General features: G+C 38.9%; 1 protein-coding gene across 4 annotated transcripts in view; it reads right to left on the reverse strand.

The window, feature by feature from the left end:
* Positions 1–25,142, reverse strand: part of sox6 (SRY-box transcription factor 6) — a 143,960-nt gene that overhangs the window by 112,919 nt on the left and 5,899 nt on the right. For 3 of the 4 annotated variants that reach the window (XM_032561022.1, XM_032561021.1, XM_032561023.1), the window contains exons 2-3: positions 9,205–9,275; positions 774–824 (exon numbers count right to left, since the gene is read on the reverse strand). In XM_032561022.1, the coding sequence (XP_032416913.1) occupies positions 774–808 (35 nt within the window). In that variant the 5' untranslated portion in view covers positions 809–824; positions 9,205–9,275. The remainder of the gene's footprint in view (positions 1–773; positions 825–9,204; positions 9,276–25,142) is intronic. The other variant, XM_032561024.1, reaches the window with a different exon arrangement.

Consider the following 25,142-nt stretch of genomic DNA (forward strand, 5'->3'; position numbering starts at 1 on the left):
TTTAGTAAAGTTTGGCTGACAGCAGCTTTGAAAGGCAGATGCTGCTGTGGCTTTTAATGAGCCAGCCCTAATTAGGGAGCAACACTGGAGCCTAGAGAAGGTGGTTGACTAGGAAAGGAGCCAATGGTAAATAAGCTTGCTTATTTACTTCCACTGTGTGTAATGACAGCACACATTTTTAATTAGAATCCCAGGATGTGTAAAGGCAAAAAAAAAATGCAAATCTTTACATTAGGGTGAAGACAAACACAGGATGGAAGGGGAAACAAGAGTACATCACAAGACTGATTTGCCAGTGATTGCCTCAACCAGCCAGCCCTGATAAGGGTGTTTAGCAAGGCAGGGGCAGATGAGGAGAGTGGTCAGACAAGAGCATGCAGTATGAAGACACAGAGAGCCTGACCTGCAGGCTGTTAAAACTGTGAAATGAGTGGAGGCAAGGGGTGGGGCGAGCTCATGTGTATGTGACCGTCAAGTTGTTGATGTGTGCTTTCAGTCTGACTCAAGGCTGTAAGGGTGAGCATGCTTCACAGCCACGCAACACATGAACTCAACTGTAACAGACAGCTTGGGTAAATATGCAAGAATCTATGTTGGACAGTCTTTCAAATGTACAAACACATGCGCACACACAAACATGTGCACGCACACACACAAGGGGTAAAGTCCACAGCTAACAATGTGCCAGAGAGATTAACCCCCCAACGTGTGCCTGCCACACCACCCTTGCCCGACCTGTGATCCTAGATGGCAACAACGGAAATGAAACTAACCTCAGTAAAAAGCTGCTACGAAGAAAGCCCTCCATGTCAGCGAGTGGGGTTCTGGTAGGAAAAATCACAGAGAACATCTTTTTTTTAACTGAGAAATGAGTTATAATCAGGAAGAAGAGCAACAAGAGATGGGGAAGGAGGAAAAAAGGGAGAATAAAGCAAAGAAAAACACACTGATCATATATCTTCTTCTTATGCACAATCTTATGTCTTTAATTAAAGCAAAAATATGACTTGGAACCCATCCTCTTTTTTATAAACTGACATCATTAATTACATCTCTTTCCATTGAGGGATTGGATTTGCATACAACATCGGTTTGCGCTGATGATATGTTAGCATCAAATAAACCCTGCCTACTGATCTCCATGCAGCCCATATCCACGGCTTTGTGTAGATATATGGATGTGGATCCAGCCCCTGTGACCACAGAACCCTTCTGTTCAGAGTAGCCAGCGGTGGTCCAGCTGCAGCCCATGTGTGGCAAGGCTGCTGTGGCTTCTAGGAGCTCGGCCACAAGGGACCCAAGCTGGGAATCGCAGCGCCAAAGAGGCAAAAGGATGTGGTCATGATGTCACCACTTGTATAGGTCGCTCAGAACCCGTACCCACAAAAAAAAAAACTGCAGACACATGACTAAAATTGACTTACAACAGGTTTCCATTAGGCAATGTTATTGGTCTGTGTAATGTACATTTTTTATTGTGTTAAGACTTACTGAAAATTGATTGCGACTCTCATGCGTTTTGTTGAAGTGGTAGGAAAAGAGCAAGGATTGCACAGAACAATTTTGTCAGTGGAAACTTTACTGGCTGCTGAAGTTTCTTTTTCTGTTTCAATAAAATATGCTGCTATTCTGATTTGAAAAAAATATATCTCACATAATGTCAATATAATATAGAGACATTTATCCTCAATATTTATTCTCATCTTTGTCCTTTTATTCAATTTCACTTTCTTAAAGTTCAGAAGGAGTAGAGTCAATACAAAGCACGACTGTTGTGAGAACTGCTACTTTTAAAACTAACCATGAAAAAACCACTAAGAAATACAGCACTAAGAAACACAAGTCCAACAACGAACAACATCTCAGCCCTTAAACACCTTAAGTTTTAGTTGCATGGGTGTAATTTAGCATTTTCCATTCTTGCTCAAGTGGCTTACGAGACAAAGCCTGTGAGAAAATGGAAAGAATGAGCCAAGCCCAAGGACACTGTGCCTTTCAGCCCGGCCAGCACTTAGCGAAGCAGTGGCTCCACAAGGCCCAAAGGGCTCAGCCGAGACTTTTCTCACAATAAGGTGTCTGGGGAGGCGGGAGTGGCATAGCCAGGGGTACTTGCAGCCCTGCTCTTTTCTCCACTCTGTTGGGCCCAGAGCACATAATACCATCACCATGCCAAGGCACACCGAGCCAGTGACAACGTGAGAAAACAACCGTCAAACAGAGCAGAGCAGATCAAGCGTGTCTCCTCACTTCTGGGAGTGCAAAAAGCACGCAGTGCAGGCACACACAAACCAACAACAATCATCGACTCAAATGAATTCATTCTAAACTTAATGCATGGACAAAAATATAAGTATTTAACTTAATTTGATCTTGAATGCATTAACTGTGAAGCAAACGTCACTAAGATGCTTGAATCTTACAGACCTTTCATAAGGGTTACAGCAAGACGAATAGATTAGAGCAGACCAAGCAGAGTTTCTATCTATAGCTCCTTATGTAGTTCATATTCTTTCTCTTACATTGTGCATTCCTGTTTTCTCAGCTGACCCACTATGCTGAGAAATAACTGAATTTAGACTAAGAATGCAAATATATGAAATGTGGAGAAAATTGCCTGATTACAGGAAATTGTGCTCAAAATCTCTGTGTTCTAGGAAGACTTGTATCCATTAAGATTCAGCCATAACTCAAAAACAAATACATTGATGATGGGAGGATAGTTCGCACTAAGTTGGCATGGGCCAGTCCGAGCAGCTCAGCAGCCGTTCAAAGAAAGAGCTTCTGCCAAGAGCTGCCTCTGCTTAACCAAGTCTCCCACCATCTGCAACAAATGTGCTCTATTAAAGCAGTACCATATGGACAACAAGCTAGCTATTAACACGGCTTCAGCACATCCCTTAACCTAGCCCAGATTTCAAACTTCCAGTCAAATTGACTGCTGATTTAATGCACCGCCAGCAGCCATGTGGGTCTTGGCACACGTCGGCACTCTCAGTCTTCAGCCATTAACGGGCTCACATAGTGCGCAGCAAACAGCAAGACACAGAAGTTAGCTGCACAGAGCGCAGCAGTTACAGCATCCCAAGGTGGTTTGTACGCTCCCTTAAATAAACCAGTATGAAAATGGAGGGTAACGCCAATATTTTTCTGAAAAGTAAGCTAAGACTAAAAGATTCAACAGCTCACAGTAGAGAAAGCACATTAGCATCCTAGCTAATGGCTTAGAGTTTGAAGATGCACAACAAGGAGATAAGAGTGGGGACAGGATGTATACTTGGAAGTACTATGAAGATGTCTCATCTGAGTCACTTGGTGACCTAAAGAACTTTCATATATTCATGATCTCTTTCTTGTAATTATGATGCATCTATTAGAAAATCTTTTCTTAAAGATAACACAGCTAATAATTTTTTTTGTGGTTCTAGACTTTATGCAATTTTTTTCATATATTTTTCAACTCCACCTGTCTCTGATGCTGATGTTTTGTTTACACAATTGCATGCAATTGATTTGGATTTTGGTACATTTCCAAGAAACATAGCACTAAACCAGGCACTTCAAACAGGTTCTCCACCAGTATCAAGAAAGACTTTGACTTATTGAAGGCCTCAGTTCCATCTATGCAAATGATGGACATAGCAAAGGAATTAGCTGAAAAAATGCTGAAATATGAAATATCATATGAATATCCTGGCCACTGTTTTGACAGCAGTAGCATTGTGCATTGTGTGCTCGCTTTTAGTTCAAGTTTTGAATAGCATAGTATGCTTATTTTGAATAGTATTATTACATGAACAGCATAATTCAAATACATTCAGGGATGTTTTGTAGGCCACTAAATAATTTTATCTCTCCCACCGAACTACAAAAATGGCCGAACGTGGTGGAGTGGAACGTTCTGCGATCTGGAGGGCGGTGGGTTGTGAAGTACCTCATTCGAATTTGAAGAGACCGCAACAAAATGAGATGCTGTCAGACGCACTTCAGAACATGGTTAAAAGATGGGGCTTGGGGAGCTATAATAACGAGAAATTCAGACCAAAGCATTGCATTCCGACTTTTGACAAAACACAATTGAATGATTTAAATGTGAAAAGGAAGGATTTAAAAACACCATATGGCCATCTTAAAAAAATAACCAAACATACTGTATGCCTAAAATCTTGTTCCTTAAGCAGCTTACAAAGCCATGACATCGACATCTCATTTCCAAATTATAACAAAGTAACTTTAGTGTATGTAAAAGCATGACTCATAAGAAAGTAACATAAAGTAATTTAGTCTATACAAATCATTTCAGTAATCTTAGTCGTCCTAAAAAGAGAAACAATCTGAATTAATTTCAGACAGTGACAAACATAGTAAAATCTCTGCCGATGCTAAAATAATTAGCTAAAGATCTTTGTGGTGACAGTCAAATAGATGTCTCAAAGTTCTCTTAGATGTTATGGGTGATACGTTACTTTTAGTTTGAGAAAAACAAAGATGGGGATAGAAAAATGAATTTCCAAACTATTCATAAATTCCTCCTTGAAAAAAAAGGATAGTTGGAAAAGCACAAATCAGAACACAGTGACAATATGCATCTGCACCTTTTTGTAGGATACACAAGGACACACACCTTCAGTTCCCTTAACTAATCTGAATTAGTCCAAGTGGTGCTACTGTCCCTGTATCACATCATACAAATGCACACATTGCTCACAGACACACACAAATTTTCAGTCAGCGTTACCAGATGAGTAGTGAATTAATTTGTGTGAGCCACTCCAACATTAGGAAGGTGTGTTGAAAGGTGTCTGCTCATGTTTCAAATTAAACGCGCTGCTGGTCAGCATTAGCACCTCGACACCCGTCGGCAACTGACACTTAGGGAGCTAGGAGGGGGGAGGATAGGAGAAGGGAGGGGATCCCATCCCCTGTTCACACTGGAATAATTAGAACATGTCAGGAAGAATTAATTTTCTCATTTTTCAAAAGGATACACAGAAATTACCATGTTATTATATGACAGGGTCCCTGGGAGGATTGGATTAAATTTGATTTCTTGTGCAGCCCACACAACAAATTAAAGTCATAAATAAGATGGAAAGAAGCGGGCACAGAGCATATGTTTATGGCAATGAGTGAAGCCAAGGGAGCAGAAACAACCATCTTCATTTCATTTTATTTAAATCAGGCCAACACTGTGTGTCTGAATGACAGCAGTTGCTAATGGGACAAAATTAGAGGTTTCTTGATATTAACACAGAGGTCTTACAACTTCAACCGAAGACGCATAAAATAAAAAATGTGTGAGCTTGTACACCATTCTATTCTACACAAGTGACACTAGTAACTATAGTTATACCATCATAAACTTTCTAAATTCGCATATTTAATTGTGTTCATAATTTTTCCACACTTTCAAAAGAGGAGATCCTACAAAATAAAACAAAATGTTTCTAGTGCCTTTTAGTTGTTCATATGTATCAAGCCCTCTAAAACGAGAAGTTACCAACACATATGGACTCTGATGTACAGTTAATAAACACGGCATCAAGTCGATCTTTTGAATAAAAGTATGTCATTTGAATCTGCAGATGCTTATTGGCAGCTCCAGGACAAGAATATAGTAAAGATAACTTTTGCGTTTTGCTGAAGAACAACACATAGTTTATGCCATAGCAATGATAGGTAGCTCCATATTTGAGACAATGGCTAAACGTTTGAGGTGACTATGGGTATTGTTTGTTAGCTTAATGTTTCTCAGATAAAAAATCTGTTCCTTTACCATCGTTCTGTGAGCACAGAACACCTGTTGATGTCTAAGAAATTAAATTCATCAATAACCGCTTTCGGTAAACTTTCCTCCTGCAAGTTTAGCTGCACCTCCAACTTGTATGTTCTCACTGTCTGAACCAAATAAAGTGTAGAGAAATATTTTCTTTTATAGTTCTCTTTTTTTTCCAGAAATGGAAATAAGTAGAAGCTACAAACTTGAAAAGAATTTAATGAGTTCTAAAAATTATTATATATGTTTTTTTAACTTTTAACTGTTCCATAACTTTTAATTGTAGTTTTTTATGAGCTTCAGAATGTTTGAAAGATGCATATTTAATAAAAAGTCACACACATAGTGACACATTTCTGACAATTTTGGCTGGATGTGCCATTGCCAAAAAAATAAAATTTTGACATTGAAACCAAACTATTTGGGATTGTTTGAGTTCATTCTTAATTTCTTGCCTTCTAGAAATAATAAAGCTACAACTGAGAAAAATTAAAAGTCTGATTAAAGGAGCATTTCCAATTGGATCACAGGATTAGGATGCTATAAAGTCTGCATTGAGGAAAATGTACTGAATCGATCCAAAATGTACATATCTGTACTCTTGAGGCCCAAATTATGCTTGTTAGCTCAGTATTATAATGTAGTGTCATCTTAGCTGAGGAGGTTTTTTTTCCTTTATCTCTGTAGAAATGGGCTGCCATTAGACCGTAGTGCTCCCCTGGGTACCACAAACTTTAAATAATTTGCGAATCAATTAACCGGCTACTCACAATGCAACAAGGATTTCACACTCTAGGGTTGTGGTGCATTATCAGCTGGAGACGATTCATGGCTTTTTGGGAGAAAAGCTCATGGCTGAAATCATTAATTCGTTTTACCAGACTTTTAGTTATGCATTGCTTTCTACAGCTGGTGTGAAAGAAGATTAATAGCATCTTCTCTGGTCCTCTTTTCTGACAGGAGTGTGTACAGGGAAAAACTCTATCTCATAATAAAAAGGATATGTAAAATACGAAACAGGACAACAGAAAAATCCATGTTGGCCTTTTAATTTTTTTTTATGCTGTTAAATGGAAAGTGGGCATAACAGCACGGCACAAAATATAATCATCAGGTAAAGGATAGTAAGTTTTACACATTTCCACCACCGACATCTAAACAATTAATATTGACCAACTCAGCTCTGGGATTTACTGAAGTCTTTGTGGTTGATTAAATTAAAATCATTGTCATGCAATTTCTGTTTGGCATATTGACCACAATCATTGGAGGGTCAGTGGATTGAAGAGACTCATTTGTTGGATAATAGACACAGAGAAGTCATTCATCGGTTTTTCATTTTCATTTTAGGATGAAGTGGTGTTTATTTAATTTCACTCAAAATGGCTCCCCACATCCCAATGGTGGCCCATCAACACTGACCTGAACAGCTGAGAGACTTTGTCGCTGTAGCTTATTAGATAAACGGTAAATTAACAGAGTGTATGTCCATTCAGATGATTGCAATGTACTCTCAGGTGTTTCCAGAGGAGACTGAATGAGTCCAATTAAGCATGTTACATCAGACACACAAACTAGATTACTTCCAGTCATTTTTAAAGATTAATTAAGCCTCTAAGTCAAAATATTCAGATTCTTGATTGTATGAAAATCTAGCTAAATGTGAAGGGGGTGGAACCACAGTTAATCTGCTGGGGATTCATGCCAGGTTATCTTCTGTAACAAATAATGACAGGAGACTAATAATCTTGCAAACTTTCACCATAAACACGTCAGTTCAGTGTTAATATGCTCAAACCTGATTAGCGTCAGGAAACGCCTTTTTTCACCAGCACATGCAGGTAACATGATGTTAATAAGATGTACAACAGCATTTTTTTAAATTTGCTTTCTGGTGTTTGCAATTTTTTTACCTGCACAGATTAAACATTGAAAACTATGGTCATTGTTATACTTATTGTCATAAAATGCCTAGGCAGAGATTGATCATTTAACCTACACATATTAATTTTGCATTATCCAACTTCTTTATGTTCATAGACTGCTGTCTCTGTTTCCTTTTAAATGAAAACAAAAATGAGATGCTGCAGCTGGTCAAGCTATTCTTTATCCTCCTGCAAACTTGTGAGCACGTAGTAGTCATTCCTCTCTGCCAAGATGACTGTGCTTACTGTTTTGTTGTAACACACACATAACAAACACCATGATGTTATTGCAGTGGGAGGAGTTTTACAGGAGGTCTACTCGGTGAGTATTATCTGAAAACCACGTGACCATGCATCAACTGTATTGGGCCCTTTACTCAGGTAATGCTTTTTTAAAAACTGGAGAACTACAACTATTATTACAATTATGATATATTTTTATGTTTTATGTAATGTCAACTGTATTAATCAAATCAACATGTCTTATTTTAGCAGCAGTACGAATGGTTTTTATTTTATTTATTACAAACAGACAAAAAGTAAAATAAGAAAAAAATAAAAATTAAAACAAATTAGATCAATTGGGCATGATCCCAATTGACATGCAATTTTACATGATCTATTCTGTTTTGCTTTAAACAAAAGCAAAAAGTTCCCTCTATGTCTATTTTATAAAACAAAACCACTGTATTCTTACCAAAGATCATCATACCATACCACATCAGTGCAATATGTATCAATAAACTGTTCTTTTAATCGTTTATTGTGCAGTACTATTAATATATTTTGCATTGTGAAATGTCCTGTTTGTATTTAAATTCATTGCTTGTTAAATCTAGCCTGACTGACAGATGACTGAGTGCTAGAAATAGGTCTGTGGTTGACAGGTGTGCACTCCGGTGAGCACAAGGCATTGTGTGATGAGAAATAGTATGATCAAACAATGGTAAATGGCCATGAACTTTGAATTCAGACAGACATTTCAAAGCTGTTATTGAGGAGCTTCCCAGCCACAATATTATGATTCCCGTGGCAACTCCAATGACATTTATAAGAGAAGAATAATATCAACTAAGTTCCTGACTTTTATTTGTTTAATATCTTGGATAGATTTTCATTAGAAAACCTGCACTGCCTGCAGCTGCGAAAAGAGGGTTAACGTAATATTCGTGCAGAGAGGATTCCGGTGTATTTAACACTGCTTTAAAGTACATCTAATTTCACGACAATAATATTACTGCGTCTCTTTAGATGTTTAAAGTAAAGCTTCCAACGATAAATTTCGATGCACAATTCCAACAAAAATAGATTTAAGGGGCTGATATAAAAAGATAGAAAAAGGTCTGTCAGCACTGTTGTGCCTGAAACTGTTTAATTGTGCATACAATGTGAGTCTATCTAATTGTCCACCTCATTTAATGCAGGTGTTCAGTGTGGGTGAAAGGCAGCAGGGGTGTGTGAGACGTGGCAAGACAGAGACAGCTGAAGAGGCAAAGTGATACTTACAAAAACTGAAAGACTCAATCCCCAGCTTCCAGTGATCACTGGTTGGTTGACTTTGAACTCATGTAAAAAACCTGGAGAGTAACAGAGAAAAAGACCATTTTATGCCACATCTTTGAGTATAGTTTCATTTGACTAAATTAACATAAAATTAAAAATAGTTCTAATCGTTTCAGTTTGCAAAAAGCAAGTGGGATCACAAACTCTTGACTGTGGGACAGATGAGCTAAAACAGCCGTAGTACCTCTCGGTCCTCATAGCTGTCAATAATATAACTCTGTTCTGCAGTCTCTCCTCAGCTACCTCATTAATCTACCTTCCCATCTGCAGATTTCACTAATAAATATCTTGCATAATAAACCAGTTGTTTTATTTCATTTTTCCATCTTCCATCCAGGACCAACACCTAGTGATTTATTTAGAGGCCATGCTCTGCTAGTTTAAGTGTATCTCTTAAAGAGCTGGTGACTCTGTTAGAGAGCTTACAAAGCAACATGAAGCTCCAGGAAAGAGTACATTCACTCCACCTGAGCCATCTTTTCTTTTCTGCACATCATTGAAGCTATGTAAGAATTATAATTGATTGTTTTTATTAAAAATGACAATTGTGTAAAAACACTGTTAATGTGGTCTCTCACATTATACAAGCCCTAAAAGATATTTCTGTTTATTTATATAGCACTAATTCACCATTGCTGCTGCCATCTCATAGGACTTTAAAGGACAAATGAGTCCAATCTATACCCAGACATAAATATTCAAGGTAATCCAATACAATCAAACCACACAGGCAGATTCAAATGAAATTACATACATTACATAATTTCTTGGTTACCTAATTAGGGAAGCACAACTAATTGCCTAGAGTCATTGACTTTGCACCAATTCCTTCTCCAGACTCCAGGCCAGTAAGCGGTGGCAGTGGACAGTTAATCACATTGATAAATTAACGTTGCAGCAATCCCTTATCCTCAGTAAACATGTGGCAACAGTGGAAAGAACTGATTTCCTGTTTACCAGGAAGAAAACTCCAACCAAAGTGGGCACAATTCAAAACACCTTAAACTGAACACTAATCTATCCACGAGTTTCAGTGCTATGATAATATATACCCACTCTACACTTTCACTAGACAACCTTCTTAAGTTTATCTAAGTTTTATCAGTCCAAAACTGTGTTGCTGCCTTAAGGCTTTAAATGAAGTGGCGGCAGTCACATCTCACATCTGGCTAGAATTATTGTAACTCATGCTGTCTTTTGCTCCCTGATATAGATGACTATAACAAATAATCACTGCCTGAGAGTTTGACACTGACCTTTTCATTCTTACAAAGTGCCTACAATTCCCAAACCAACTCATTGTCATGAGTATGTGCATTTTATCCATCTGTCCATTATCCTACATGCTTATCCCTAGTGGGGTTGCAAGGGGTGCTGGTACCAGAGAGGTGAGAGGCAGGGTACCACCTGGACAGTTCGCCAGTCCATCGCAGGGCATGTACATTTTAGGGTTTTGATATTTTGTTGTTAAAACAGGTGACATTTAGAAGAATTTGACTCAGAACAATTGGGAAGAATTGACAACACAGAAATACCAAGTCATCAGACCAGGAGGTGGAAAAGCTTCCAGCTTGTTTGTGTTCATTTTCACATATTATCTTGTTTTTCACAATAAGCCTGGATCTCATTACCAGCCAATTTATACAATTAGTCTGCTTCTACACTGCCAATTAAACAAGGCCAAGGGTTTTTTTGAGGTCACGCTTAACTGATCTGTCACTAATTTGCAGTGCAGCCCCTCAGTCTTCCATTGCCGGGGCCAATAAGCCACCATCAACAAGGCTGGATAAATATATAGAACGGCCAAAGCATTGTTGTCGGAGCACAGCAGAATCTGCTGCGGGGGAGGCTGGAGGGCTAACTGAGTGAGACGGGCCTGAATGTGGCAGCCTTGAGGCTATAGAAGTGACAATGGGAGTGAGGGGACCCCTGTGACCTCAGCTGAATGGAAAGCCACTCCATACAGCAGCACATTGCTTCCACCACAAAAAAAACATTTTTTTTAAATCCTTGAAAGATTGTTTGCACATTTTTACAAGATATTCTTTACTTTATTGTCATAGATATTATTGTATAAAGTTTATTTCCAAAGCAAAATGTTAATGAAAATAAAATACCAGATACGCACAGCTGTAGGTCGTGTCTATTTAATGCAACAGGAACTCAGGTATAAAAGGAGCAGCCTCACTAGTAATCTGAATAGTTTTCCTCTCTTTCACCGTTCCCAGCCAGTACCAGATGCAACAACCTATTCCTGTCTTTACAAATACATGTAATTTACTTTTAATAGCCATTAGTGCACACCAACAGTCCCAGCCTGCGGGATAAAAGGCATATTCCATAGATGGCAACTCAGTAAACCCTTTTGTCTATTTAACTGAGAGCTCTTGTAATCACAGAGAGTGCTAATAACAACAAACCTTTCAAATAATGATTTGATGTTAATTGAGAACAAAGAGATAAATAAGACATGGGGTGCTGCATTATTTATACACTGGTTATTATAGTTAATTATTTTCTTTTTTTCTTTTTGAGTGGGGAAAATCACAAAAGAATTTATAATTGCAAATAATGAGCAAAGCCAGATGATATTATAATGAAGCAAATGCAGGAATCCCTGGTGTTCAGTAGTCAGTGTCAACTGGCCTGTTGTAGCAGCATGCAGGAGCCTTTTTTTACATCCCACCTCAGGCTCAGAAACATTAAACGAGCTCTCTTTATTATCAATTATAGCATCACTGCTTTCTCTCCTTTTTTTTTTTTACAACCAATTCCAGTTAATCGTTTTTTGTTTATTGTTAACGGTGTGAGACGGAGAGGACTGCGCTGAAATGATCTCACCACACTCAAAATACCAGAGGTTTTGCTCACAGGTAACAAGTTTCAAACAGACTGATGCAGCTGGACATCAAAGGCGCAAAAAACAGAGAGCTCACAGTCACCTGTGGCATTTCAGTCAAAGAGTGCCCTTTTTCTTCAGCCCTGGCTGCATAGCATCGCAATCTCTTGCACACACATGCACACGCACACATGTTCAATAAAGAAGAAATACTTGGAAGCAATGAAGCTCAAGCTGTAGGTAAAGTTTTAAAAAAATAAATAAATAATGGAACCACTTTGCACAGTACAGTCGTATACTGGTGACTTGAATAACATACTGAATTTAAATTACAAGCTCATTCATCTTAAAAATCTTAACTACTGTACATCAATTATTATTGCCACTTAAGTCCAGTCCTGTTGTACAGAAAATGAAATACAGTAAAAAGTTTCATATTAATAGTCTTCGCTTTGTGTGCGTTTGTTTGGTGTGGAATGTGCCGAATATTACTCTGTCTGACTTTTAGTCTCTTTTCTTCCCCCCAATGATGACCCAAATTTTAAATAGCTCTCCAAAACCTAAAACTACATGGCCGCGTTTGTCTCCTATTCATCTCTCACTGTCTTTTCTTTATTGAGCTCCAACCCCAACCAGGAAACTTAAATAAACAGTGTAAACTCAAACCGGGGCAATTTCTGTGGATGCACGTATCGTGGAGTCCATCACTAAAAGAAGAACATGTAGAAACAACGATCACTGTAAAATATAGCATGCACCAGCTGCTATATATAAGAATATAAAGAAGCTTTATATTCTTCAAAATAAAGCTTGAGTTGAAAGCTATGCTGCGGCTACACCTGTGAGGAATTCTGCATCAGAGAAGGTTTTATAGAAGCTGCAACCTCAAGCCAAAACCACAAAGTAAAGCTGTAGATGAGAAAAGGGTAATGTTGCATTGGTATGGTATATAATTTGAAATATTAGGATCTATTAGTGTTAGATTTTATACCGAGGTTAGAGCTGTTTTGTTTTTCCTGAAGCTGAAGACCTCTGTCAACTTTCCTCTTCACCAATTTGAACCACCATTTCTTATCAATGTGTCTCTGTTCGTCTGTTTCATGTTTTATGTATCATAATGCATACTTCTATTTCTCCAGGTTGTCCATTTTGGTAAAATGAATTTATTTTGCAAATAAATCTATTAAATTGTAAAAACAAATTTTAAAACTCCCACTTTAAAACAATTAAGGGACTTTCTTCTGCCTGCAGAAGCTTCCTTTATAGATCATCATAGAAGCAGGTTTAAATAATATTTCAGTTTTTATTTTTGAAATGTAAGATGAAATAAGTCTGCGTTGGCCAGTGTGGTTGGGTTGGGCAAAAGATGATGCTCATTCATGTCACCATTATGCAAGAGTTGTGACTGGTAGTTAAAGATTTTTCATTATTATTCTGAGAAATTTGGTCTGATTTAGTGATGACAGAAAGTAGTATTGAATCTTTTACATTTTAATTGGAGAAGTTCAACAAATAGAGATAAATTAGAGATGAGAGTTACAGACTTATATTTAAACAAACATTTAACTAGATGTTACTTTTTTGCATAAACTTTGACTCTCTTCAAAAACGCTGGCCAACATTTTGTCCTATTTTGCCTGTTCTGACTTAGTTCAGACGGTGATTAATGCACTTAGATTTCTATTAATTCAGCCTTTAGCTACGGCATTTTTTGATTTTCTGCAGTAGAATGATATGTCCCTGCTGCATACTCTGCATGTGTGTCGCAGCCATGTGTGGATATGCATGAGCAAGCTAAAACTTATACTTCAACTTCTGTTTGGAATTTGCCCAGATCTGCAGCACATTTATCAAAAAACTAAATAAAAATCCTCCCAATCCTCCATCCCAAATCCTCACTCTCCTCTTCGTCCGAACACGCTAAAGTAGGAATTCTGCAGAGTTAGTTATTTTGACAATAGAGTAATCTATGCCATCAGTAGGCTTGCTCCCTACCTGGGCGCAGTGTGGTTATCTCTGCAGAAGCAGCAGCCACACAGTCAGCCTGGAAACTGCACGAGGGACTTTGGGACGCAATGAGATGGGGCTGTAACAGTGGTCCCGGCGGAAATAGCGGAAAGGCTAAGGAGGGGGGCACTGGGGGTAAAGAGGTGAAGCCCAGAATATTCTGGCAAAAAAAAAAAAAAAAAAAAGTCTGATATTGTATATTGTAACTGAACAAGTAAAATTGGCTGTTTTGTATCCAGCTCTGCATTATTTTTTTCTATCAATCTCGCATCATCTGCAAACAAGGCTTGAGTATTTTTTGCTATACTGAAAAGTAAGAGGACTTTAAGGCATACCAAGGCAGCCATGAAGAACAAAAAATCCTCCACTATACACTAGAAAGACAATTTGAATTTCTGCAAGAGATTGTGATATTGAGTTATTTGGTGCTGGAAATGTGGTCAATCACATGCAAACAGCTGTTATATGCTCCAGCTTACCGTTACTTGTCACAGCCTTACAAATCTCTCTCGTTTCATCTTTCCTCTGTTTCTCTCAGACTCCCGGGGGGGGGGTTCTCTCCTTCTTTCTCTGTCCCCTGACACTGACACTGAAATACATCAGACCAGACACTCACAAAACGTTTCACGCCTGTGTGTCAAGAATGACTATGAGGATGTCACTCCTGTTAAAATATCTTTGTTGAGAGTGAAACAGTGGCCAGTATGTTTTGGCAGAGCTGATGTGAGTTAAGGAAGAAGAGCTTCCTTACTGTGAGTTTGTTACAAGGTTGGAAGATACACCTAGCAGGGGATGAACAGGGCTTTCATGTGCTTAGCAAATACATTATCTGTCATTTTCTTTGCATTGCATACCTGGAATAAAAGTCTGTTTATTCAGTAACAGTGTTGAGGCGAAGAGAAAGGGGAGAAACAGCCACCCAGAAAGAGTGTTTTCCTCCACAGTAGACAGCTTTCACTCCCAATGGTTCCTAAGAGGCTGCTGTGCAACTCAGGCTTTTTTTTTCTTTCCTCTAACATTATTTTTACTCCAAAGACTGTGAAGAGAGAGAACAGAGAATAAGATTGTCTTTTGGCATGCCAAGGAGCCCTTTTCTTAACTTCCAAGGTATATACACGTATTTCCTTTCCTTTTTCTTTTCCTATCCTTGTCTCTTTCTCATTCGGTGTGGGGCTTTGTGTTTGTGCGCGAGTTGGGGGGGTCAGGGGTATGAAAACAAGTCTCTTCCTCTCTCCCAGGTAATGTGTTTATTTTCCTGGACCCATCTTCTAGTTTACTGCACGGTGGCGTTTCTCCCCTCTTATCGCCTGGCCCTCGTGGGGCACTTTAGCCCCTCAAATCCTGTTCACCACATACTGGTTTTAGAATCTGTGAAATGAGTGCTAGAGAAGCGTGGCCACAATGTCTGTCTGTGTTGCTACTGGACTCAAATGGGCTCTGTGCTTTTTTTTTTTTTTTTTTTTTTGTCCAGGGAGATGCATAAATGGAAGTTTTTAACACCTCAAAGGAGGCTGGGCCTTTGTGGAGCCACACTAGAGAAGCTTGACAGTCTCCTGAGGAGGTAGACACACTGAGTGCTGCAGGACAAAGGGCTGGAGGAGCAGAATCAGCAGGGGCATCACTCCGTTTCAGGCACCATGCACGCACATTCACGTGAATACCCACGTATATGTGACTGCGCTTACACGCACGTGCACACCAACAACTGTTTCCAAAGGAAAGAGTGACGTGTTCATAACTGTCTGCAAACACAAGTGACCAAAGGAAGTAGCTCTGGCAAATGTATTGTAACAGTTGTTTTATGTATGAAATCTGCTAAATTATCTGAGCATAAATTCTGACATTTGTAGTGCAACATTGTTAAAAGTGTGCAGGCGTGTGTGGGCATGTGTGTTTTTGTGTGGAGATGTGGGGGATCAAAGCCTGCAGCAGTAACCAAATAATAAAAGAACATGAACACAAGTGGGTCTCTGCGCAGTAAAAATCAACATACAGTGCTAACTGTAAATAGGCTCATATGTGATTGTATAAACAAATCCAATGAAAATGTACAACCAGCAAACCAACATTTCTCCCTTATTGATTTCAGTTCCAGTGTTTGAAAATAATTTGCACATTTCCATTTCAATTTTCCTTTTTTTATTTCACTCCTGAATACGGCCCAACAGCTGGCGTTTACAATCACGCTTTATGCTGTTTAGATGTCTACAATAAGCATTTAGATGCAAATATGTCTGCCTTACAAAAGACTTGCAACTTCTGTCAGAAGCAACATAATCAACCTGCAATTGTCTCCGGGCTCTGAGTGGTTTCCAGTTACAAGGCCTAAGCCGCCAGCATCTGTATTCAAATGATTCTCCATCTCGGAAGCGGTTTAGCGTGGATGTTTTCCATCGGTACTGTGCTGAAAATCAATCACATGCTGAATTAAACCAGAAAGAAAACAACTGATCCATAAATGATCAGGTTACAACAAGGCCTCGGAGTCCACAAATTATCCTGCACTTTTCCTCGTTTCCAGGGGGGAAAGCATGCAATTCTTTTCCAACAAAGTCTTGTGTTATGGTCACAGATTATCAATTGGCAAATATTGATTGCAGTTGTAAGTTGAATCAGTTTTAGCATTAAGTCTTTGCATGTGGGAGATGGGAAGATAATCCAAGTAGGAAAAGTCACTCAACGCTGTTCTCCCTGTTTCTCTCTGTTTGTCTGGATCTGGTTAAAACTGCAATCTACAAACCAATTCAGCTACTATTTTTTCTTCTTTTTTTTTTTGCTGGATTACTGAACCAAATTAATGGTTCAATAATCTATTGAACCACAAGGAAACTTCTTTCAGGAAAAAAAAAGACTGAAATCTTATTAGATTTATGGTTGGCGTAAATAAAAACAAGGCCTAAGTGCATTTGGCCATAGTCTAAATCTGATAATTATGTTAGGCTTTGCTCTGCCTCTCCTGCCCCATAAACAACTATTCAGACAATTAATATTACAACCTTTTGGTTTTGCGTTTTTTATTTACAGAGGTCATTTGTCTTTTATTTCTTGAAACCCACAATTAATGGCGGTGTTTTCAAATGCAAATGAGTCCATTTAGGAGGAAAGGAAATGATCAGTTTAGGAATATTTCTGCCTTCTTAATCTTCTAAAGAGGGAAATGATTTAAAAGGAGGACACAAATCTCCGGTGACATGGCAGGAACCGTAGGGGAGCTTTCCTCTCTCCCTTGTTTCTCATTCTCTCCTTCTCTTCTTTTTTCCGTGCCTCAGCCCCGTTTCCCTCTTCTCTTTTAGCCCTGATTTTCGTCCTGGAGGGGGCTGGAGGGCCAGAAGATGAGGAAAAGGAGCTCAGGGCAAGCCTCTGCTTTGCTTGTCTCGTCATAGGAAACAAATGTAGTGTTTGAGCCACTGATTACCGTTCTAATTGACTTTAACACTCCTTTTCTGGATTAAAAAAGGGTCTTTGAATTGAAAGGTCAAATTACCTCTACAGCCAGGCAATAAATAAGTCAAACAAGGTAAGAGGTTCTTGCCAGCATATGTTAGCGGCAAATTTAATTAGTAGAAAACAGGAAGCTCTTCCATTTCAAACTGTATTGAAAAAAGTCGGCATTCCAGTCTGAGCCATGCAGCAAAGGAATGAAAAAGAAAAAAACTTTACTTCAAATCAATTACACTCAGTAGTTCAAGCTAAGTTGTTCATAAAATGCTTTGAGTTGTTTTGTATGTGCCAACGTATAAATCTTAATCACGAGCGCAGAACCAAGCAACATTCTTGGTTATGTATTCTTTTGCAATTTAAATGAAAGATTTTACCCATTATGTAAGATATCATATAGTTCTATTGTCAATTGATTTCAGCACAAAGAGAGGAAATGGGCATGAAGAGAGACTGCAGTCTGGACTGGAAGCACAGAAGGTGGCCAAGAGGGGCACAGAACAAGAGAATGAGAAAAGGGCTCTACACCCAACAAGCTACAATGTGGCCTTTGTGACATAATGCTCTCTGTGCAGCAGATTGTGGAAAATACTTCAAAATTTACTACTTTGCATATCCAGCAATAACAACTGACATCACAGCCAGTCCCTATATATTCCACGTTTCTGGATGGGTTTCACTTTTAACGCAAAGGGAGGGGGTAAGAAAAACACTGTCAAGCTGTTATTATATTCCCATCATGTCCTGGACGCCCATTACGCCATGGCACAAGCAATGGTAAAACTGAGAAACTCAGCAAGCCCAGGCTGCAGGCATTGAAATGAGACATAAAATTCACCAAAAGAAAAAAAAAATTATCTGGAGCGAACCATGAAGTGCAGCAGAAAGACAAAGTTAGAAAAAAAAAACAACTCTGCACCTAGATGAATTATGTGTGTGTAGTTCTTGTTATTGCAAAAGTTTAGTTTTTCTGCTAAGGTATTTTCATCGGGCTAACGTTCGCTGGCCTCAGCGTCACGCCAAGGAGCTCCAGGTGTCATTGCCGACGAAGAGCGACAAAGGAGGAGGAGGCTCTCAGAGGCAGCTCTCCACATGATATTAACTGGAATCTGGTGTTAACAGCACAACAGGTGGGTCACAAGAAATATATTTTCTTTTCACTTGCGAACACATGTTTCTTATTACGGTGCCCCAAGCAAAAGTGCTACTGCTGCTCACCACAAACTGCTTTTCACATATATTTTACGTTGAATATGAGTATTTTCGTCAAAGCTACTTGAAGCATTCCTGTGGTTGGAAAAACAAAAAGGTTAATAGTTGAAAATGTGTGTCAAGTCATGAAGTAAGAAGAGTTAGGGATTGGTTTTCTGCAACAAACCATATTTCAACCACATGAGACAAGTGCAAGTTAAGAAAGCATGTAAGCAGCTTTTAGTTAAAAAACTAAAAAAAGAAAAAAATTATCACAGAACTACATTTGATGAAAAACGTGGAGCTCAGAATTCAAGCTGTTAAAATAATTTTATCACAGAACAGTTCTGAATGGAGTGTGTGTGCATATGTGATAAATGCACACTTGAGTCGGTGTCCATGTGTGTGTCCATGTGTGCTATCCAACCGCCCCCTTTCTGATGTGGTTTTGGGCAGAGTGTGGCCAAACAGTAAAATGTTGAAATTGGAAAAAATATTACCCTTCTTTCTCCTGAATAGCAGCGAGATAAGCACCCCCTTTAGCAACGAAGCCAGTGGAGTTTAAGCTTATTATGAATACCTCTCAGAGCGCAGAAGCATGTACTGTAGAAATCAAAGGGAGTAATAGGCAGGTAAGCCAGTGTCATTTTAAGGAGGAAGTCAGTTGTGAAATTGTAAAATCTCGAGGCCCTGCTGACAATCTCCAGTCTTCAGAACAGTCCCCTGAATGTTTTTTTTTTTTTTTTATACCGAAAACTATCGTGGATTTGGAAAAGTTACAGCATGGTGAGGCGAACAGAAAGAAAATCCAACAGTCATCTCTCCATTGATGGAGGCTAACAGTAATAGGCCATTTATCTCTGAATAAACAGAGCATACTCCAAAGTGAAAAAGAATGTGTGATTCTATTGGTTTCCTATAGTAGATGAGGCTTGGTACAACATTCCTCATGTTTCATGTTAAATTGGCTGTGAAAATCCACTCACATGCTAGAATTAAACTATGAAACAAAACGTGTTCACCTGCATTTTTCTTTCTCTTTTTTTGAGTTCCAGAAGCTGCTCATCATGTGTTGAATGTACTCAGAGAACAACATCAAATGGGAATTTGCAGTTCCATGTTCGGCTTTGCATTTTGTGCCTAATAGCTTAAGCTGTAAAGCTCCTCCGCTGTAGAGATGATACCATAACTCGGTTGATCCGAGGGAGACAAGGCTCAGAGGCGCTCAGAAAATCTACAACACACACACACACACACCCGAATACCTACAGGCTAATACATACTGTGTGTTTTTTTTTTTTCTTCACTGAATATTCATCCATGTTTCCACATCATCTGCAGGTCTCCTAATCACAGTCACTTCCCCTTTAATCACAGGGCTCTAATTAGATCCTAATAAACCATTTTGCCATCCTCTTGGAGCGTCTGTGTGTCACTCACACATCAAACCATGAAATACTATATTAAGGGGCTGTCAACCTCAAAGCAAAGCTCCTCCAGCAGCAGTGATACCGGTACTGCAGGCACACCCCTCTTACACTAATTGAAATTATCGAAAGCTCTGCTTACATGGGACACTTGGTCATGTCTTAAACCATAGCGGGATAGCTGTGCCAGCGCTGAGGCTCTGCTGGTTTTTCTGATGTTAGATAATTGTTTAAACCTGAGTGGATATATTCTGCTTGTTCTGCCAAGTGAGGGGGAAAAAAGTCTTCTCACTAGCACTTTCCTCCTGTTTCTTGTATTCTAATTCAGTCCAGAACTGGCTTCATGGAAAAGCCTCAATGATCCCATGAACGTCTTGGAGAACCAATGTTGGGGACGATGATCACTGACCATAAGTTGATAATGATGACTGTTTAATTAGAAGCCTTTCTTTGGCCTGGCCATAACCCAAACTCCTCCACCCTGCAGATGGTAACCAATAAATTTAGCTTTTCTCAAGCATGAGGAGGAACATTGTACTTCCCCCAATGTATACCCTGAGCCCCACCCCTAACCAAGAACACAAAGCCTCTCACCCTGCTGAGGCAAAACCCCAAGCCAAAGCAAAGCCTCGGAAAAAAAGATGGGAAATTTCTGTGACTAATTTTTTTAAAAATCTTGCTCTTACATGCATTTATCTAAATAATCAAAGTTAAAGAAAGTTAATTATGGACTTGAGTTTCCGCTCTACCTCCTCTATTTCAGATTGCAATGTGAGAAATTTATTCATAGCCAAATTATTAGGGTGAAATTAATTTAAGCACATCACTCATTAATGTATAAGCACACATGACAATCACAAGAAATGTTTTTTTAAAATGCTCATTAAGTCAGTCAGCAACAAAAACGACATTACGTGGAAGTTTGGTTGTGCACAAACTTTTTGCAAACATATTGGAAATCAGCAGTTTTGAGTTCGAATCTGAATGTACTTTGTTCACATTGTAGTTTGATTTGTCCAAGGTTTTGCATTTCAGTTTTGAGATTGCTCATGTTGCAGATAATGCCAGCTAAACCTAAATGATGCTTGGATCACATGTTTAGGTAAAAAGATATGGACAATTACGTCACTTTTAAATTATGGACACTACATTTTCAGTTGATTGTTAGTATAAAGGTACTCTGACGAATAAATTTACTAGTAAGTTGCATATACAAATTTTTGGAAAGATAAAATTTTTGCTGTTGTAATTGTATCAATTTTGTTGTACTGTTTGAATGGAATGACAATAAAAGCTTTCTATTCTATTCTATTCTAAATTTTAAGTAAACATATCTCAATAAAGTAATGTAATTCTTCAGATTTTTGTTTTGATTGAAAGCCCCAGGATTATTAAGGGTTAAAAACTGGTCATACTTTATAACACTTCCTGGGTTTTGGGGACCCTAGTTTTGTTCTTTGTTCTTTTCATCCAGGGAGTTGTAATGAAAGGTTGTGGTTTTTGAAGTTCAGAAACACTTACAAGAGATATAGTGCTTTTTATCAAGTCAAAGCTGAAGACTTTTTTCTGACAAATGAGCAGACAAACAAGCTTTGGCTAGAAAGCTGTTGAGTAGCATATGATTGTAAAACATTGTAGGAAAACTTTTGATGACAATGCATAATTTTTCCAAATCTGTCAATTTTTGCTCCCTGAATTTCTCTTATCGTACTTCTATAGATATAGCACACCATCTTTCATTCATCCTGTTTGATTGTAAAAAGAAAAAATAAAGACGAAACTACCTCCGACACCCTCATCTGTTCTCACCAACCTGTCAATCATCCCGCTGCTGGCGAGCTTCCTCCCAGATGTTTCTATACCCATAATGCCTGGCAGAAACATAGCTCCGTTTTGTGTGTGTGTATATTGTATGTGGGTGGGTGGCGTGTGCCAGAGAGGCTGTCCCTACAGATTGTCAAAGAGCCTCATGGGAAATTTGCTATTCAGCCAAACCGCAAGCTCTCTGTCATTTCAGCAGATTTCTGTTTTTTTTGGTCCATTCAAGATGTAGTTTATCACAAATGCTACTTTCTTTGGTTTTACTGCGAAAGCGTTGTGTTGCTTGGATCGCTATGGCTGATTCTGCTTATGAATGTGTAGCTGCGCGAGGCAGCGGTCCCTCAAGTGTAATTTCACACCCTTTGCGATGTTTCCAAAGGACTCAACAGTTATTTCTACATTAAATTATCAATATTAAAAAAATAATTTCATATAAAAAACAAGATTATAAAATGTCCTTTTAGTAAAACGATTAAACTCCACAATCTTGCAGGAATGAAATATGTTTGTTTTTGGGAAAACTTGGATAAAAAAATTTTTTAAGCTAAAGAAAATTAGTTTGATCTATTTTCTCAAAATTAGAAGGATCTGCTACACCATGTTCATGCACATCATTATCTGTGTAGAGTCTTAAGTATTAGAGAGTCTACTCTTAGATCATCTTTTCACTAACACCCTTGTCCATTTACTTGGTGTGCGTGTGAAAGGATTACAAAGACAGACAAAGAGCAGGATAAGAAAGCTTGTGCTTGCTTGTTGCAGAAGCCATTTTCTCATGATGTACATTAAGAGCAAATCCTTTGCAGCACATCCAAGTTTTAGCCCATAAAGAGATGATTCAGAAAGGAAACAAAAGGCCCGGGCTTGAAGAGATGCTATGGTTAACTTCATCAAAATTTCAGCCACAGAAGAACATTACCATCTATTCCCGCACCCTCCCTCTTTGTCACTTTGATTTATTTTTGGCACTGTACATTAACGTTTTCCACAGGAAAAACTGTTGAGAATTTGACTCCCGGCCCAATACATCAATTTTTTCCATAACTTTCTCGCCTGGTTTAGATGTCACAGTAGCTGCTCCATGATGCAAGTGGGTGATCAGCATTTGTTTCCATCCAAGAGCGTCGACGCACACCCCCTCACCCCCACACACACACACTCTCTAAAGAGATTAAAAGTTAGAAGCACTGGCAGAGTGAGGCACTGGTGAGGCCTGTCTTTAAAAGACAAAAAAAAAAAGACTTTCAAAATATGCTTCTCGAGGGGTTTTTGCATGCACCAGTTCACTCTCCAAACAAGCTAATATTCACTCAGAAACTGAGTTGCAAATCGGATTGAAAAACAATGATGTGCCAGCAAAAAAGCTCACTACATCCGTAGAGCTGGACTACGCAGTAATGAAGTCATGTTGGCTTCCTCAGTCACAACCATGAAACATATTTTACATCTTGTGTCAGATGAAGCCAACAGATGCCAAGCCGACTGCTTGCTTCCACCAGCTGGATAATGCCTAATTGTTTAGCTTTGACAGACCATGGAGAGCAGTGTTGCCTGTGAACAAAAATTATTGCTCTTTTCCAAAACTATTGGCTGCAAAAGGGTAACTTGTAAAAGAGGAAACTTAAATGTTCAGTGTGTTCCTCCTACATCTTCCTCTTATATCTTTTTTTTTCTTATGCCCTTGCTGGATCAAGTTATAGCTGCTTTCTCCAGGGGTTTGGCTCACCCACGGGATGGTCTAATACAAACACAATGCCGAGGATCGCAAGGAAGAGGCTTGTTGTGAAGCTTTTGTGAGGGAGCAGAGCAAGAACCCACATTACACTAATCTCTTCTCCCTTGTCCGCTCACAAGACGCGCTCTCAGGTCTTTAGAGGTTTTCACAATTCTGCTAAGGCTGAAAACACTTGGGGCACAAAATCCCAGCTTTTTTCCTCCAAATTTTTTAAGTCATCACATTCTCCAGCAAGGTCACTAGGAACCACACACATAACATATCCATCCATGTATGAAACGATTATGCATCCACTGACAAATACAAATTTTCATACTTTCTGTGACTAAAATTTAAAAATGCACCGTGACTGCAGCTTGCAAGACAGAGACAAAAATAATTTATGCACGACTCTCAAACTTCAGCAATCGTCATGTTCCCTAAAAATATGAGAATGAAGAGACAATTTTTAAAATTGCTTTCTTTTCTTTTCCTTTATCTAAATCTTTTTTTTTTTTTTTTGATAACCTTCCGTTGACTTATGTTCCTAAATAACCACAAGAGGAACATGAGTGTTTGCCCAAAATTCAGTTTCAACCACCTGCACTCTTTTCACACAAGCTGACAGGTCTCAGCCTTGGTTTATAAGCCTTGATTGCTGGGGTGTCTGTGTGTGTGTGTGGGTGTGTGTGGGGGGGTGTGCGTGTGTGTGTGTGTGTGAGAGAGAGAGAGAGAGAGAGAAACAGAGAAGCAGAGAGAGAGAGAGGGAAAGAAGGAAAGAGAGACAGAGAAGCGGAGAGTGTGTACTAATGTTTGTGTGGGTGTATGTGTATGTGCTCTGTGCGTAAGTGTGTGTGCAGGGACTCCAAAATCCACCACATTTTAATTACTGCCCGGCTGCACTATGTGCCTCTTTGAAATGGAAATTCAGGCAACCATCTTCATACAGCCACTGTACAAATCTTCATTTGATTCATAAAAAACAATGAGCCCCGCTAATTCCTCTACCTGATTACAGGCCTGGACCCGTGTCAGAGACGTGCGGCCACCAACGCCCTTCCAATTAATTCTACATATTAATGTGTGATATTCAAAAAAAATTTATTAAAAAAAACACGGGGCTACTTACCATAGCTGAGTCTGTTGCATTTTGAAGTCAAACTTAATTATGCGCAACTATGCTATGGACTGAAAGAAAATGTCCAATTATTTTGAGAAAAACATTCAGTGGGAGAGTGAATGATACAGATCAAAATGGGCCACTTAGGTTACTTGTGCAATTATGCAGTTCCTGTGATGATACACATATTTAGATTTTTTTTTTCATCTGTAATCCTTTAATGTCAGCAATACTGTTCACTTACAGCAACCAGAGGGACATGAAAATCTAATCAAGCAAGGAAAATCCCCCCCGAACTGACCGTGTTGATGTTCAGTAAGTGCC

This window comes from Xiphophorus hellerii, chromosome 4 (assembly GCF_003331165.1).
Source record: "Xiphophorus hellerii strain 12219 chromosome 4, Xiphophorus_hellerii-4.1, whole genome shotgun sequence".
NCBI lineage: Eukaryota > Metazoa > Chordata > Actinopteri > Cyprinodontiformes > Poeciliidae > Xiphophorus > Xiphophorus hellerii.